At 44.8% G+C, this 18,559-nt stretch overlaps 1 protein-coding gene across 1 annotated transcript; it reads right to left on the bottom strand.

Annotated features, from left to right (window-relative positions):
* Positions 1 to 9,138: 9,138 nt before the first annotated feature.
* On the bottom strand, positions 9,139 to 10,920 carry LOC120661947 (transcription factor MYB4-like). Its single transcript, XM_039940974.1, has 3 exons — positions 10,655 to 10,920; positions 10,308 to 10,437; positions 9,139 to 10,183 (listed from the first exon to the last, which is right to left on the bottom strand). The coding sequence occupies exons 1-3, from the start codon at positions 10,785 to 10,787 to the stop codon at positions 9,415 to 9,417; spliced, it is 1,032 nt and encodes a 343-aa protein (XP_039796908.1). The 5' UTR covers positions 10,788 to 10,920; the 3' UTR covers positions 9,139 to 9,414.
* Positions 10,921 to 18,559: the final 7,639 nt, after the last annotated feature.

Here is an 18,559-nt window from a genome sequence, read left to right as displayed (position 1 = left end):
AGGGAGGAGACATTTATAGGGCGTTCCTCCGTGGCCGGTATCCATGGAGTCGTTGGGCTGGAGCTGCTCTGCAGACGGCTCGTGCTCGGTGGGCACGCGTGGGTGACAGACAGCGCCCCGCCCCGGTGTCGAGGTTGCCATCAGCGATGATGCATGCACGCGCGTTTCCCTCTCGGCCGGCGCGTGCAACTTGCCACGGGAACGCGGCTCCGTCCCCCTGGGGGGGGGGGGTCTTGTTTGCTTGAATGCTTGGACTGAATGCTAATAATTTAGCAAGTTACGAGCTATATGTTATTACTATATCATCTTAAACCAATATAATAGCCAATCTATATAATATTTAGCTATATAAGTGGACTGCACTATTAATACTTGATTCATCATTTTTCTCTCATTCTCTCACGAAATTTATTGGAGTCAGTGTTACAGCCGGCTAAAAGCAGGCTGTGAACTTGTAGCTCATTTCTCTTCTATCCTTTTCTCTCCCCTCCAACTCAGCACATATGATGTGGCATTCCATTTAGCCTCCTTACGGTACGTTATAATACTTGCTCTAAATTAAATGATTCATCACGCGAGGTTTCTCGCGACTGGCCACTCCCCTCGACTCTATGCATCGTGTTATGCCTTCTCCTTATTCCTTTGCGATGTAATTACTTGACATTGATTAGCAACCGCATTAGAGATTACACAATCCACATCCACGCGGCCACACTAGAGGCTCCACACCTCTAATGTTTCATGCAAGAATTATACCGCCACAGCTGCTATGGCTTCACAATAGTATTGTGGACTGTGCATGACTCCCTCTAGCAACCGCAGCGTCACAACGACTCTCGAACGACTCTCGAACACATGAAGCTAGACAACTCTCGCCCGCACTAGATTTCAAGTTTCAATTGTTAGTTGTTTTAAAAATTTTCGAGCTTCAAAAAATATATAGGTGATACTGATTTATATCTTTGTTAACAACTTTACATATAGGATTACTAAAATATATTTACGATAACATCATATAATACTAATATATATAATTTTTTTTACATGATGTACCTAGTTTATTGGTAAAATTTCTATATAATTGTTATCAATATTACTATTATCACTATTCTTTAGAGGGCTCCAACTCTAATCGTCATCTCAGTTCTCTAAATTTTTAGAACCGGTCCTGATTTTTAGTTTATACTTATATACAGATATACTATACCTGTACTAGCCGTGGTGTCCTTGGATTCTGGGGCCCGGGGCAGCGGCACTGGTCACGCAGTGGTCAATCTCCTGGGATCGCCGAGACGGAATCCGTTCCTTGTAAAAGAGGGCGCTTTTCTTTTCCTTTTCAGATGGGGAGAAATAGGATTAGTACTCGTCGAACGGATAAATTCTTCTAGAACTTTATTTTAAAAAATGCTTCTAGAAGGAGGAGGCACCAATAATGGAGAGCACTGCTGGGGGTGGCAGCAGACGGCGCTTGGCCGCTTGTAAAAGCTGATGGCCTGGATCCCGATGGTGACTGGAGCGAGGAGCAGAGGACACGGATGAGTCCCGTCTCGAGACGTCTGGGTCCGACCGTCCGAGTGTGCCGTACGGTAGAGGAACTTCTTCCAGAGGACACACAGCGTCCACGGAGTCGTCGTGGCATCGTATGGATGGGTGGCAACGCCGGGGACCCCTGCGTTTCTTCCGGTTCACCGTCGCGTCGTGGTCTTGTTGGGTCCTGGCTGGCTTCTAGAAGCGTGAATTTAATCTTTTAGATTAAAGATAAAATCCGGCCCTCTATATTTAACTCGTGGATGTATACAGCTAATAATTACAAAGTATTATTAGACTCTAAACCTCAACAATGAGGAGCTCAAAAATATAAGAAGAAAAATTCTAAGGTAAAGAAAAAGTAGACAACTAAGCTTTGTTCTCCTTCTTCATCCATACATCGATCTTGCGTTCTTTTGATTCGTCTTCAGTCCTTTTCATATTCCGTCTGCTTAGAAACTTGATGTCGAACTTGATATACTTGTATTCTATCTCTCAAACAACAGATTCTATCTTGGATGACATACGAGCCAAAAGAATTCAAGGCGACTTCTTTAAGAAGTACACGATGTCAAATTGCCGCCCATCCGATGAGCTGTAATAGAGTTTTCACCTAGAAGATCCTTGCCGACCTTGCAGAAAGCAACACAACCAATACATCAAGGAAGGAAAATAACACCTAACGGCGACTTCGCTGCTGATGCCGGTATAGATAGCCAAGTAAAACTTTTGCCCGTTATCCAAGAAACATGAGAGCGCCAAACATGTCTACCTCCCGCCTCAGAGCGCGAAGTGAATATCAAGGCATCAGCCTCCCAACCCCTCCTGCCGGCATCGCCTGGAGCTAAGCAAACACCAACATGTCCAACAGTACTAGCGGAAGTTGGGTCGCCGCGTTTGCAACGGCAATGAGCTCCAGATTCGGTTCGGTGGCCGTTTGTGGACTACAGCAGAGCGGATCCAGCAATCAATAAAAACTCTGTCTAAAATTATGGATTACATTATATGCTTTCTCTATGTATAGATAGCTTAAACTGTATAATTATGGATCTAAACTAACTATGATAGTAGATGTTAACGAGACACGATGGCTCTAGTGGCAGGCCCGCCACTCCTGAGTTCGTTCGTTCAGACCTTTTCATGGACTTCCGGCAGGCCGACTACGACCAAACAACAACCAACGGCCGAACAGAGGAATATTTGAGCCCTACTAAGGCCCAACAGAGGAATAAGCACTTCTCCTCAACATTTTGAACGGGCCACTTTTCACATGAACGAGTCCTCCCTAAAAAATAATAGGAAACGTTATTGCACAGGCAATTAATTAATCATTTAATTCTCCCCCAGGACGTTAGTGAAGTTCTTTTTTTCCACCATGGAGGACGTTAGAAGTTCTGAGCTCCTTCTTTTAAAAAAAAGGTTTTGACCTCCAGCTTTCCCGGACACCCGTTCCTCTGCTACGGTGGATGCAGCAGCATCGCGATCGTAACGGACTTGCACCCGCACCGCACCACCATCCGATCCCTGTACCCCGTTCCGTTCCGTTCCGCTTCGGCGCGCCCCGCCTATATCTAGTTAGCGTGCCTGCAGCCACCACGTACTTCCCCAACCGGCCCAACGACATCCCGCTTCGTATCGTAACGTATCGTATCGTATCGCCTCCGATTCCAAGCAGATCAATCGCGCCGGCCGTGGCCACGCATAGGGCTCCCCAACGAGCCGCGCTGCGTCGTCGGCGAGGAGGCCGTTCCCGCCGTCGGGTGCCGGACGCCGCCGAGGAGGCAGGATGGGGTGGCGGGCGCGGCCGCGGCGAGGACTTTATTTGGTCTAGTTGTGCTTATCTAAAATTTACCAAATTTTTTATATAGCTCTTACAAAATAAAATAATGGTACTGTAAAAGTTATGGCTTCTAAAACTCAGTATAGCAGCATGGACAAATAACCAATTTAAACTAGACATATTGCAAGATCTAATTTAAAAACTTATCCTAGAAATGTTTGCTGGGCCTACCAATTTTGCATAAGCCTATGCTCACCATATGCAACACTCTGGCCAAAGATGACATGCATCCAAAGGATGGATCTTGAGATTTAAATAAAAATGCATTAAACTGGTATTTAAAATAGAGCAAGATACATTGATCAAATGAAAAACTTTATGTAACAAAAATTGTATATATTGTTACATAGAATCCAGAACAGTTTAGTTTGTATTTTTCCGATTTTTTTTACAATTTTATATCAATTTTACAAGTTCACTATTTAATGCGCCCTAGGCGTCAGGACCTAAATGTAAAATACATTTAGGTTCTGTCGCCCATCGCCAACTAGATGGGCGATAGGGGGCGACAGGCACTCATTTTTTAAAATTTCTCTGTTCGGCATATATTTTTGAAATTTTGTTTTTTTTAAATATAAAAATGAAAAAAGCCCCGGTACAAGCTGGAGCAGCTCGTTTAGATTGTGTCAAGCTTTCTTGGTCCTAGGTTTTTTCTTTTTCCTGGTGGTCCACGTTGGGAGATTTTCACCCGACTAGCAACCGGCTCTGCGTTGTGTACTCAATTATTTTTCTCCTCTTAAATGATCATGCGCGGAGACGACTTGATCAAGCAGACAATCGAGTTCAATAATTTTGACGGGCGCATGGTCCCAAGAGCTTCTCCAAATTACACTAATTAAATAGTGATTTAGCAAGTTATTTAGCCAGCCATTTAGCTTTTCGGGGGTGGAGGAACCAACAGACTAATCATTCATTTAGCCATTTAGCCCATGCGCAGGTGCTCCAAGGACGGGAGGCGCTCCATGGCAACCCACTGCAGCGCCTCCTTGTCGTTCACCTCGTCAGCATTACGACGACATTCTCGAGTGGTTCCTTTCCACCGCGCTCGGCCCTCTCCCCCCGTGGTGATGCGCGCAGCTTCTCTGACGCCGACAACTTCTCCGACACAGCATGTTGGCGGGCGCCACCACGACATCTTCCACCCTTCTGCCCGAGGCCCGGGTCCGCCCGGCGCACCTTGGCGGCGTCTTCCGAGGTCCGCGGCGCTCGACGGCTCGGGTCCGCGCGCGGCCGGAGGGAGCTAGCAGGCGGACGGCGGTGGCCAGAGGAGGCGCGTGCGGAGGCAGAGGAGCCCTATGGTGTGAGGATCTACTGTGTGCAGCACCAGGACCGCCGGACCGGCCGGACCGCCGGAGGGCGAGCGGAGGGCGCGCGGCCGGAGGCGGCAGAGGCCCATGGCGCGAGGGTCTGCTACGCAGCGCTGGGATAGCCAGAGGGCGAGCGGAGGGCGCGCAGCCGGAGCGGAGGCGGCGGAGCTTCATGGGCAAGGGGATGGTTTTGAAGAGACTGTTGGATGCAATTTTTATCCCAATTTAACTACTTTTAGCTAGTCCACTTATTTTACATAGACTCTTGGAGATGCTTATTAGCTACCTAGCTATACGAGTCATTTTCGATCTCGAACTCTCTCTTAATTTGATGTATGCCGTGATGAGGGTACGTTTAACTACTCACCTCGCTGGCTCCTCGCTATCAAGAAGCAGCTTATTGGGGCCATGATGCAATGCATGCATGCCCATGGCCGCGTACGTGCTTCTGATGGAGCAGCATATATGCACACTTGATCCACACGTACAGTGACGGCCTCGATCGTTCAACGTCCATGTACACGAGCTTAGCTAGCTAATAACCAACAACTGCTGCACCCTCATGACGCCACGCTCCACATCAGTTGCAGCCATAGCTAGAGAACTGTCCTTTAATACCGGTCATCAATTCTCCTTTAATACTGGACGGCTAATACCGGTCATCAATTCTCCTTTAATACTGGACGGCTGACGATTAGTACTAAACGGCTTTACCCAGAAATAAAGGAAAAAGAATCAAATTAGTACAAACTGCTTTACCCAGAAAATAAAGAAAAAAATTAAGAAACAGGCATTATCACAAAGTCAAGCGAATTTATAGTTGCATGGTTCGTGGAATTCGAAATCACAACCTCAAGCCTCGCGCATACTTCCCTTCCTATCTCACATACACAATAAATGTGATGGATTTAGATATACTTTTATTTTGAAGTAACCTGCAGGGAGATATTGTTACTACAAAATGTCACCCCACAGAGTACTTGGAGTTGTTGCCTGATACTAAATGGATGAGGCCATTTAGAACCCGTCAATAACACCAACCGGTATTAAATATGATCATTTATTACTGGTTAGTCTTATTAATTGGTACTACATGGTCTCCGATGATCTGAAATTTCTACCTGATACTAATTTCACGTATTTGTACCGGACATAGATGAATGCTTAGTATTTTTAGCAACGGGTCAAATTTTGATCCGGCCCTAGAAAAAAACTGAGACGTTATTGTTTTTGTAGTAGTGCCGGTGGTGAGCGATCCACGAATCGCGCAGTGCAGTATTATTATATATCACTACTGGAAATCCCAAGATTGCCGAGTGTTCACACGTTTGCCGAGTGTTTTATTTCGGACACTCGGCAAACAATCTATTTGCCAAGTGTCAACAAAAAAACACTCGGCAAATAAGGTTGTTTGCCGAGTGCTTAGGGGTTAGCACTCGACAAAGAGATGTTTGCCGAGTTTCAACGGATGGGCACTCGGCAAACAACCCATTTTTGAATTTTTTAAAAAATTTAAAAATAAGAAACAAAGTCTAAAAATTTTGAGATTTGGCAAGATATCATAATATCATATGTGTAGGTTGTGGAAAAAATTGAGGAGGTTTCGCACACTTTGTCACGTATGTGCTTACAAACCAATACATCTCCGAAGAAGAATCATAGAGTTGAGAAGGATCCAATATGATTTGGAGTCAAATTGATGGTCGAATTTTTGTTTGAGTTCAAAATTTTTTGTATAGGCAATAGACAACATAGATTGCTTAACATGAAATTTTGGTGATTTTTCATGTCCATTTGGTATTTTAAAATTTTTTTTGCTTAATTTTTTTGACGAGTGTATTTTATTTGGCACTCGGCAAAGCCTCTCTTTGCCGAGTGCCATAAAAATACACTCGGCAAAACCTCTCGGATGAATTTTGAATTAGAATTTTTGGAGTGTTTCAAATGACCTCGGATGAAGAAACTCACAAACATCAAAGTTGTAGATCTAGAAAAGTTAAGAAACTTTATAGTTTTATTTGAATTCATTTAGGATTTCGAATATGTGTTTGAATTTCTCAAATTTGAAATTCAAATTTTATAAATGACCTCGGATCAAAAACTTACAACATCAAAGTTGCAGATCTCGAAAAGTTATGAAACTTTGTAGTTCAAAATTTGTTTAGAGCCTCAAACAAGCAATTTAATCTCAGGTTAGTATAATACGTGGGGAATCAAAATGGTATCTAGACACAGGTGATGCAGGGATAGAGTGGTAGAGGAGGCTACGCGCGAAGCAAGAGGTCACGGGTTTGAATCACGACATTTAATGCGAAATAACACCGCGACTTGCAACTTGCGACGGTGGATGATTGATGTGGTTACCGGGTAAAAATAAATTTTTTTTGCTATTTTAAACATTGTTTTTTGTTTTTCAGATCCGGTTTTGAAAAGTTTGCCGAGTGCCTTATGACACTAGGCAAAGACTTTGTCGAGGGCCTGAAAAAAGACACTCGGCAAAGTCGTCTTCGCCGTCACTACCTTTGCCGAGTGACCTTTGCCAAGTGTTACACTCGGTAAAATCTTTACCGATTGCAAAACGGCCTTTGCCGAGTGTTTCTGACACTTGGCAAAGCACTCGGCTCGGGTAGTGTATGTAAATAAATAAATAATCTTCACACGATGATACATACAATATATACTATACTAGCTACGTGCTCAATTGTGGTTTAGTTATTATTGCATTAATTCCATTGGTCCTCTGGGTCCTGGCGCGTCCTCCTCCGCGCATTCATGGACCGTGCATTGGATGCTGGACAGACGATGATCGATCGATCGGGCGATGAGGATGCATGTAACGTCCCGTGCATCCCGTTTGTCAATCGGAGCCACATACTCCAGCTTAGCATCTCCAAGAGATTAACTAAAAAGACTAGCCAAATTTACTGATTTAGCTACCCTCTAAAATAGATTTGAGAAAAAAAATACTAGACTAGTCCAACAGACTCAAACCAAAAGGTTGGATGGCTAGTGAGATAGACTATCTAAAAATAGAGAGCAAATGAGACGGGATGGAGAGCCACTAAATTTGTAAATTTGAAGAGTCATTTGCAAAGCCTGTTGGGGATGTTTTTTCCTTAATAATAGCTAAATTTATCTTTACAATGATTTGACTAGTCTCTTGATGCTCTTATACGTGTATATGTGGGCCAGCTCTGCTGGTTTATCATTATCATCCCTGCTTTTGCCGCCACCGCCGGCCGGGCAGTGGAAGAGAGAGGAGAGGAGATGAGAGAAGAGAGATGAGGCTGTACTATAAACTTATAGCCGGTTTCGATATAGAAACCTAATAACTTTATTAGAAAGATAAGTTGGCCATGTATTAACGGTGAAAAGCTAACTACTATACTAGTAGTTTGAGAGATAAACGGCAAAGATTCTTATAGCCAGCAGCAAGTTGTATTATTAATCTTGCTCTTAGTAGCGATGTCTACTCTAATTGCACCCTAATTATAAATATTCATAAACTTGGTAATACTAGTTTTATTTATAAAATGTTGACAGGCTTATACTTGTCGAAATTGCTTAGGGTTTACCGGTTTATATATGGTCCCCTTCTTAAATAGCATCTAATAAATTAAAATTGACATGTCCAAATAAAACAAAAACTCATGAGCTGAAACTTATTTAGGTCATATCAATAGCGTTCTTCATTACGTACATTGAAAGTTGGGACTCTGTCACAACTATGTCAGCCACACTTTTCCTTAGCACTCATTTTCAAGCTAACCAACAACTACAACAATTGTTGTCCACAACTATGCAGCACGGATACGGATACGCGTATCGGTATCGGAAGGATACGGATATATGGATACGTCAAATTTCTGCAAAAGTTAAAGGCACAAAGGTGTATCGAAGTATCGGATACGGATACATATCAGATACGTGATACGGGTCATGTTGAAGTATCGGGGTTATATAGGTCCACAACATAATGAACCTTCTGGCACTCCATACTTGCTACACTTTTATGGCAAAACTTTGACTTAATAATAATCAGGTAGGCCCACTTAGTCTAGTTGGGCAACCATGGTAAAATCAAACATGTCAAATCTTTCGAGACTTGCCATGTAGTTATCTCTAGACTCTCAAACCACAACCTTTGATCTATATATATGAAATTGCAATGTTTTCAAGTATGTATTGCAATTTTTGAACGATTAAGTTTCCATAATTTTTGTGTTTTAAATAATATTTGTTTGCATTGCATTAGCTACACGACAAAAGTTGTGCAGGAGAGAAAAAAACTGATTTCAATACAACTCAATATAATGAGAACCAAATTGAAGCACGGGCGATGCTGGGACCAGCGCCAACAGCGTCACGAAAAGAAAAAAAATGGAGGACCCCATGACAAAGCCAACGCTGAAGCAGAGAGATTACTGACCAGTCACCAATCTTTTTATTAAACTAGCCACATAATTCAATTAAACACCTCCCATTTATATATATGTATCTCTATATAATCCTTTGTCCCGTCACCAACAATGCACCATCACCATATGATCTTTACATGTGGATTGCACCGGAAAATTAACACGCAACGCAAGCCCGGTAATCCAAACGAGGAAGAAATTTACAAACCAGAAGCTCACCAAACAACAAACATTAGCTATCAGCAATCGTAGGCACGCGTATAAGTGTTGGGTTGAGTAGTCGATCGATTAATTGCTCGCCGCCGAGTGCGTTGGCTCGAGATCAATTCAGGCACCAACTGCTGCCGAGCCCGCTGGCGTCGACGAACTGCACGGCGTCCTTGCTGTCGCCGTAGATGCACTGTCCCTGTTGGTACTGCGCGCCGCCGCCGTAGCCGTCGAACACGTAGTCGGACCACTTGAGCTCGTCCAGCGCCGCGCCGTAGTGGTCCACGGCGGCGGTGGCGCCGTTCGCGTAGCCGCTCGTGCCCAGCTCCAGCCACGGCAGGTGGCTGGCGCTGCAGCTCTGCTGCGTCGACAGCTCGTCTGTTCCCGTGGTGGCGGTGGTGGCCGCGGGGCTTAGGCCGCCCATCGAGTTCAGCGTGCTGGAGCTCGACGCCGACGGCAGAACGACCGCCGGGACACCGGAGGGGCCGCACGGCTGCAGCGCGTCAGGGTCCTGCAGGTAGGCCTCCGCGAAGTCCCCAGTCTGGTTGTACCCCGACAGCGACTGCAGGGAGCCGTCGCTCGCGCCGCCGTCGGCGCTGATGCTGCGGCTGTACACGTAGCTCTCCGCCGTCACTGGCGGCGGCGGCATGTGCTTGCCCGCCGATGACGACTGCAGGATGAGCTCGGCGTCGCTGAACACAGCCGTGCGCGCGCGGCTGGCTGCGGCGGCGCCCCCGCGGCCGCTGCTGGCGGCCTCGGCCAGCGGCTTGTGCGTGGCCGGGTCGATGCCGCGCTGGCGGAGCTTCTTCTTGATGTACGAGTTCCAGAAGTTCTTGACCTCGTTGTCCGTCCGCCCCGGCAGCTGCGCTGCAATCTGAGACCACCTGTGTCATTCACGCACGGACAAGCAAACAAATTCCCAATTTGATCAGCTAAAATTGGCAAAGATTCAGACTGAATCAGCTGACAGAATGCATGGATTGATGGGTAGTCAAACTATGGACGTACTTGTTGCCCAGCATGGAGTGGAGATGGATGATGAGGTCTTCCTCTTCCTGCGAGAATGCGCCCCTCTTGAGGTCCGGCCTGAGGTAGTTGATCCACCTCAGCCTGCAGCTCTTCCCACACCTCTCAAGACCTAGTGCAGAAAACACCACGAATTCCATCAATTTAACTTCAAAGTTTGTTGGGACGCCGATCCTTTCTCCTTAAGCACAGTCTTATACTACAATAATAATCGTAAAGCTATATATCTTAAAGAAATATATAGTAACCATGCTGCGGCATTGAGCCGAATTGACAGATTCTAAGGTGTCTGAATAATATATGGTACATATATAGTGCTACAGTAGTACCTGCTAGCTTGGGGACGGAACTCCAGCTGCCATGGCCATACTTGGCAATGTGGTTCATCAGCTTCTCATCCTCCTCCGGCGACCAGAGGCCCCTCCTCAGCTTCTTCTTGGGGCCGCTCGTCCGCCTCGCCATGCCACCCCCAAGAGATGGGCTACAGCGCAGCAAACGAGAGCTGCTGCGGGCGTTGCTGCCAGCAGATAGAACGCCGAAGCCGGGAAGACGACGACGACGACGACGACACAATGAGCTAGGAGAGGGAGGGAGGATGGGGACGAAGAAGGTGAGATATAAAAGAGAGAGAGAGCCCGGGCGGGGAGGGCGGGAGGTCTCTCTCAAGTTGGTGCAGGCCACTGTACTGTAGAGCGAGTGTGTAGACTGCAGAGAGTGTGATCAGTGTACTCTCGCTTCCTCCTCGATCGACCCCCTTCGCTTTTCAGCTCGATCTATCGATCTCCTTTAATTCCTTTCTCCTAGCTCGACCCCGCCTTCCTCCACAGTCCACACCATTTGCATGCTCCGAGCAACAAAGGTTGTCGTGAATCATGCACGAGAAAGGCTAAAAAGTTTTCTAGAAATAACTGAAAACTAATAATTAGGGCTATAATATAATATCAATGTTTTAAATAGCCGACTAAGATATTTAGCGATCTATGTCTAAAAGCAGACTATAACCGATTATAACGGGCTATAACGGCAGCTAAGAGCTAAGTTGTACATGAAAAATTTTAACTAAATCTCTCTCAAACAGCTATAGCGGGAGATAGCGGAAGCTATAGCTGGAGATTTAAAACCTTGTATAATATATAATGGCCTCGTTTGGTTCCTAGAACGAGTATTCTAGTGCACGCATGGCAGGTTAAATGAAATCTATTTGCAAAACTTTTTCAGAGATGAGTGTAACTTTTTGCGACGAATCTAATGACGGTAATTAATTGATGATTATCTGTAGTGGTGATACAATAATCATCCTTTAATCACGCGGTCAAAGGCCTCGTCAGATTTTTCAGAGTTCCTAACGCGGGGTTGTGAAGTTGGTTTTGTATTGTTTGATACTGTAATTAGCGGTCAAAATCTGTTCTAGGCACTTGTGGAGAGTAACCAAATGGGGCCAATAATCTTGGATGCCCGTGTGCGCTGCTAGCTGATCGATTAGGTATTATCTCTTAACTGTCCACCGAGCTGTGCCCTCTCGTTGGTAGGGCAGGACTGCCTCCCACTACTCGCTCTCGGCCCTGCACTTTCTCCAGCCGAATGATTTCCTTCCATGCACCTTGACACTGCAGGGTGCAAGTGCAGATGCATGGCCCTGTTGGACTTTGCTCCGCTTTGCACAGCCAGCAGAGCAGCAGCAGCTCCATCTATCCGCTGCTTTGCGTTAACATCACTTCATGATCTCACCTGTTATTTGCAACGCAAGCAAAACACACATGCATGCCCATTATCGGACGGCATCACCCCACGACGATGCTGGTGAACGTATAAAGCCGCCGTTGCTTGTCCGGGGGATTAATTAGGGCATGCAGCAGAATCTAGCCAATAATTATAGCCATGACGGGCTAGGCAGCTATTGAAAAGGTGAACGTACTGTCCGGGGGATTAATTAGGCACGATTAGGGTTTTGAAAAGGCAGCGATGATATGCGGCCCATACGCGCACGGATTCATTTTGGAGACATCACAGCGCAGCGCTGCGGGCGTGGAAGAGATTAGGCGATCGACAAACCAATGGTAACCACACGTTGATGCTGTGAGCCTTTTCAATGCATGTATAGAATGCCCTTTTCGAGCCCAGTGGCTGGTTGGAGTGTCCATGCAGCAATCTAATAATATGTTTTTTTTCTAATAATTTCTATTATATTAGTGATTCTTAATGTGTACGGAGTGTGTGATCACTCCTTGGCCACATACACGCACCAAGGAGCTGCCTTTTTTTCTTGCTGGTTTTGGAACAGATCATTTTCACTGGCAGGATTCGGGTCGCCACCAGATTGTTCCCTCAAGACAGGGTAGCATAATCGTCGCACGTGTTTTTTCTTTAAAAAATTGTTTCCTCCCTCGCACCGACAAACTGTGTCCTGCGATCACTGTAGTAAGCATCAACCATCAAGTGGTGTATATTTTTTTCAAGATATAAACACTGCACACACCAAAAAATTGACAATTCAAACACGCTTCCTTGCGCAAGCAAGAATCTATCTCAGTAGGAATTAATAGGCTGTATATAGAGAGCTTGAGAATTTTACAATGATTGAAAAAATAAAAGCCGTCCATCTAACAGAATCGTACAGTGATTAAGGTACAAAGTACCTGGAAGTACCTAGACTAAAGTAATTGATTGCGGAACCAAGTACCAAAAAATGGGACCGAATACTAATTTAATTTAATTTTGTAAATACCTTTCATTGATCAACAATTAGAAAAAAAATTCAAGGTAATAGTACCTGAAAGTACTTATCGGTACTTTACAATCATTGTAACAAAGCTCGAGGTACAATTGAAGGTATTTATAAAAATTAAATTAAAATAGTATTCGATCTCATTTTTTGGTACTTGGTTTCACATTTTTGTACCACCAGGTACTTAGGTACTTTCAGGTACCACCGTATGATTCTGTCAAATGAACGGCTTCTATTTTTTCAATTATTGTAAAAATTCTCAAATATAAATACTAGTATAATGGAAAATCACTTTCCTACTGTATCCGCTGCAGCTATCGTCTTTTCCCAATTTATGCTTGTTTCTTTCACCTTATATTTTAAGTACATCAGAATTGTATATAACAAAAATATATAGTGCCACTCTGTTCAGCTGGCTGGTGGCTGATGCTGATTTGGTGTGAAAGCAAAACACTGCTGGCTGGCTGGCTGGTTGGCTGACAAGCCAGCGGATACAGAGAAGCGTACCATCCATTTCAGGCCTTGTTTAGATCCAAAGTTCAAACTTTCAAAAGTGTCACATCGAATATTGCGGCATCTGCATGACGAATTAAATATAGATAAAATAAAAAATTAATTTCACAGTTTGCTTATAAATTGTGAGACGAATCTAATGAGACAAATTAGACTGTGATTAGATACTAAATTGCTAAAGTAACACATGCTCTAATGATGGATTAATTAGGTTTAATAAATTCATCTCGTAGTTTACATACAGATTATGTAATTTATTTTATAATTAATTCATGTTTAATACTTTAAATGTTTGCCGGAATCTCCGATGTGACACTTTACATCAAAACTTTACACCATCTAAACTAAGCGATGAATATATATATACTAGTCCCGCTTGCTTCATGAAATTCATTTAACTCAATTATCTGACAAAATAGATTGACAACAATAATCATTGGGTTGTATATTGTTATCTTGCTTTTTTTTGTAGGTATAGCTTCTGGGTACCAATTCAATAATTATTCGATGCAAAGTTCTCTAGGAAACTTGTTTTTCAAGAAACGATGGTTATGCATGCATATAGAGTGTTGTTTTTTCTCCATTACTCCCTCCGTCCCAAATTATTAATTATTTTAGCTTGTCTAGGTTCATAGCAAAATCTGTGTATCTAGAAAAGCTAAAACAACTAATAATTTGGGACGGAGAGAACGTTTAACACACATGCATTATTCACAATTATTATGAACATGTCAATCGTCACAAGTAGCGTAATTGTACAGGCCTAGGCACTATTATTGGAGGTTAGGAATTCCGTCCTTGGTTCGACCGGAGTTTCTTTTTTTAGAACAGAGCGATTTGTTCTAATCAAATCGGAGCTGGCAGCCGGGATAAAGATATAACGCATGTTAGGTGCTCAATTATGCATATATTATTGAGAGAGAGAGAGAGAGCTGTAACTGTGAATAATGGAGACGTAGATAAAATTTCCAGCGAGAAAGAGAAATCATCCCTGTTACTATTACTAATAATAAGTAATTAATAACAGCTGGGTGGATGATGCATACTAATTACCGATGGATATATATAGCAATCTGACATGGAAGAAATGGTTAGTTGCCTAGCTAGTTGGTGCTTCCGCATGTACCCGTCTAGTGATGAGTAGCTACGACTTCTGAAATTTAATTTGATGGATTAGGATGTATACATCCATGCACCTTCCACCAATGACCAATCCACAAATGCAATACGCCCTCCGTTCAGCATATTTTATTTGACCGGGGGCGGTCTTCACTACAACATGCATGTTCAACATTTCTAGTTTGTTTTCTCAGAAAAACCTTAGGTATTTGAGAAAAATCATAAAAAAGACCAATAACCGTCGGCCACTTGCAAAAAACACTCCGATAATATTTTAAATCTAGTAGTGCTTTATAGCTAAATATACATAGCCTGTGAGCATTTTCAAATACGAACCTGATTGTATACCACTGCTAGAAAAAGAGTCATTCGTCCACCTCCAATTAGTACCGGTTGCTTTAAACCCGGTACTAATGCCGATTTGTCCACACTCCACAACATAATGAACCTTCTGGCACTCCATACTTGCTACACTTTTATGGCAAAACTTTGACTTAATAATAATCAGGTAGGCCCACTTAGTCTAGTTGGGCAACCATGGTAAAATCAAACATGTCAAATCTTTCGAGACTTGCCATGTAGTTATCTCTAGACTCTCAAACCACAACCTTTGATCTATATATATATATGAAATTGCAATGTTTTCAAGTATGTATTGCAATTTTTGAACGATTAAGTTTCCATAATTTTTGTGTTTTAAATAATATTTGTTTGCATTGCATTAGCTACACGACAAAAGTTGTGCAGGAGAGAAAAAAACTGATTTCAATACAACTCAATATAATGAGAACCAAATTGAAGCACGGGCGATGCTGGGACCAGCGCCAACACCGTCACGAAAAGAAAAAAATGGAGGACCCCATGACAAAGCCAACGCTGAAGCAGAGAGATTACTGACCAGTCACCATGACAAAGACAACGGCGACCATTAATTGTGGGGCTCTGGGGCTTTGCCAGTTAGGCTTGCCCCAAGGGGGCACGGTAAACCGCCCCCCAGCCTAGCCTACGTAGTAGGGGGGCTTTGGGGGGGGGGGGAGCGAGCCTCCAACGGCTCCCCCCACAGCTCCCCCTACGTAAGGGGAGAGATGAATCTCCCCCCATATATGAAGAGAGTTCACAGCTCCCTCTATACTTTAATCACATTATTTTTTCATAATATTAATCTCGTTTAAGTCCCGTAACATGATGATAATGCGTATTATGATAGTACAAATATTATATGATTTTTTTAAAATTCAAAAACGATAAATAAATAGTTAGTTAATAAGTGATAGTATGTAGAGAGAATAGATATGAGGGGAATGGTTGGAGAGAATGAATTATAAGGGGAGGAATCTTTTGGACGGAGGTAGTAAAATATAGTAAATAGTACGTTTGGGGGGAGTTGGATGGGGGGAATGGTTGGAGATAGCCAAGGGGACAAGCGAGGGCCCCAAGAAACAATCTTGATAGACTGCTAGCCAACGCGTTCACTACCAGAATCTGTTAAACTCCTTAGTGTTTAAAGCATGCAATGCAACTCGATCGATCGATTCTCAGGTAACCTACCGCCGTTGGTGTACGTATACTACTGAAGAGACCCCTCAGCCAACACGGCATGGAAATCCTTCCAAGCGCGGTAGATGACCTGACCTCCAGGCATCATCTTGTCGGCGGTATCCAGAGCCGATACTCTGATCTCTCCAAGCACGTACGACGACAGCCACGGCGAGACATCCAGCAGGAACCACCCGAACCCGTGGATGTTTGGATGTATACTCCGGCCGGCCACCGAACACACGGGCGTGTTTAGCTATCTATCCCCTGCACACATCACACCCCACATATATTGACACATAGTAAACACGAGTACACGACACGACACACCCAGGCAGGCCCAACATGATGCACACCTGTCCCCGCTTGGCGCGCGCGAGCTAGACGTGCTACGTGCAAGATTGATTATTCCAGGCCACTCAAGTTGTCACGCCGATAGGCACGGCTGATCGTGCATCCGTGCGTTAATAATAATACCCACCCGTGTGATGGGATTTGTCAATGCACGCACGGCGCAATGCCCGACCGAGCCGCAGCGGCCACGTCATCGATCAATGTGCGGCGGCGGCGGCGGCGGCCGGCACCTAGCAGTACGAATTAATCTGGCGATGGCTGACAGCGGCCGGCCGGGCAGTTCCGATCCCGTCGAGCAACAGGGGCCATGCACCGCACGCAGCCGGCTGCGCGTACGCGTACGCCGGCCGGCCGCGGCGGCGTCCCCACGGCGGACGCGCACGTCCCACACCAGCCCAGATCGACCGCGGGTCTGGCTGGCCGTGGGCGCGCGGGCAGGGACGTCGCTGTAGCCAACCTTGCGTCGCCGGCGACCGGTGGCACAGGCCGCACAGAGAAGCTGCTACTTTTATTGGTGCCCGTGCGGATGCTGTAGCGGATTCCACGTCGATGGACGGAATCGAGAGATGTGTGGTCGACTGGTCAGGATCAGGGACATGTTCTGCTTCTACCCCCGACTGTCAGTGTCAGATCGAAATTCGTCCACGGCATCGGAGCTAAGAGCACATTTACAGTCCAGCAAATTATTGTATCTCATCGCAATAGCCATATCAAAAAATTATTCTTACATTTTAATACTAAGAGGTGCTCCAGCAATGCCGATTATATTCTCAATATCAAGATATTTTTGGTGACTACTAAAACACACATTTCGGTTTACTAAAGTGTATGGGATTCTTCTCTCTACCCTATCCATTGAATAATCTACTACTTCCTCCATCCAGAAAACAAGTCATTCTAAATTTAAAATTTATCTAAAAATACGTATTTAGAAAGTGCATGTGAATGCAAGAATTAATTAGTACCAAATATAGGTAATAAATAGGGGTAAATACTGTTATTTTACGTTTTTGTTAATTTGTTCTTGAATTATAGGATGATTTGTTATTGTGGGATAGAAGGAGTCATCGCTAGCTATTTAAAATACAAAAATATTATTAATGATGGAGAGAGAAATGTATAGAAAATATGAAAGATAGGTAATATGCCGAAGATGCTTTGAGGGCCATTGATCGAAAGTTTTAAGACCTTTGCGTGTTGGACCACAGATGCCACACAAATTAAACGCGGTGCCAGGTGCTGGAGAACGCAGTGTGTCTTGAACGAGGTTATCATTCGCTGAAATGCAGAGCAATAATCATACAAAGCTTGAAAATGGAAGGTTGGTAAAAACTACCGAATTATTTGTGATCTGATATCGCTCCCCCTTTGTGTATTCGGTTCAGAATTTTTAGTAACATCCGTGGTCATCCTGATACCAGTGGCAGAATGACGAAAGGATGGGATGAGCTTCTGTCAGGATTACAGAGTATCAACTTCTGCAAACTTCATTATACTCGATCATCCATCCTCCTGGGCTCTTCCTTTTGAGAGGAATAGAGGATGCTGGGCGTGTTGACGCTGCAAACCCGGACGGAGATGATGATGATGACAGGCCGAATCCGCCTCCAACCGGGATTTAGGGGGACGCGCGCATCCGGCCCGGCGGCTGTCCCTATCATACTGGGCTAGTTGCTGGACTTCCCTCCCGCTCCCGGTGGTGGCTGCTCAGCCCAACCCCTCCCTTGGCACTGCCGATCTGCCGCTGCCGCCCACTCCGCCAGCGGGCACCGCGGCAGTCAGACTGCCGTGTCGCCGACGCCCGAACCATGGAAGGGTCGCATGGGATTACCCTAATACTTCTCCACGGAAAGGCCGACCCGACCCGACCTGACGCCGATCGCAGGTTACCCGGCAGCGAGCCCATGGCATGGACCAGAATCGTTGCCGGAACCACCGCACAAACGACACATTACACAAGGATACCAAGTACAACTGACACCGCAAA

The sequence above is a fragment of the Panicum virgatum genome, chromosome 2N (genome assembly GCF_016808335.1).
Source record: "Panicum virgatum strain AP13 chromosome 2N, P.virgatum_v5, whole genome shotgun sequence".
Classification (NCBI taxonomy): domain Eukaryota; kingdom Viridiplantae; phylum Streptophyta; class Magnoliopsida; order Poales; family Poaceae; genus Panicum; species Panicum virgatum.
Note: the sequence above shows the minus strand (reverse complement) of the source record. Positions and strands in the feature narration are given on the sequence as shown.

Excerpts from the sequence above, each read along its gene's own strand:
- LOC120661947 (XM_039940974.1), bottom strand. The coding sequence starts at position 10,787 with ATGGCGAGGCGGACGAGCGGCCCCAAGAAGAAGCTGAGGAGGGGCCTC. Across the intron at positions 10,438-10,654 it reads TTCCGTCCCCAAGCTAGCAG|GTCTTGAGAGGTGTGGGAAG; the intron begins GTACTACTGTAG and ends TTTCTGCACTAG. Across the intron at positions 10,184-10,307 it reads CACTCCATGCTGGGCAACAA|GTGGTCTCAGATTGCAGCGC; the intron begins GTACGTCCATAG and ends TGAATGACACAG.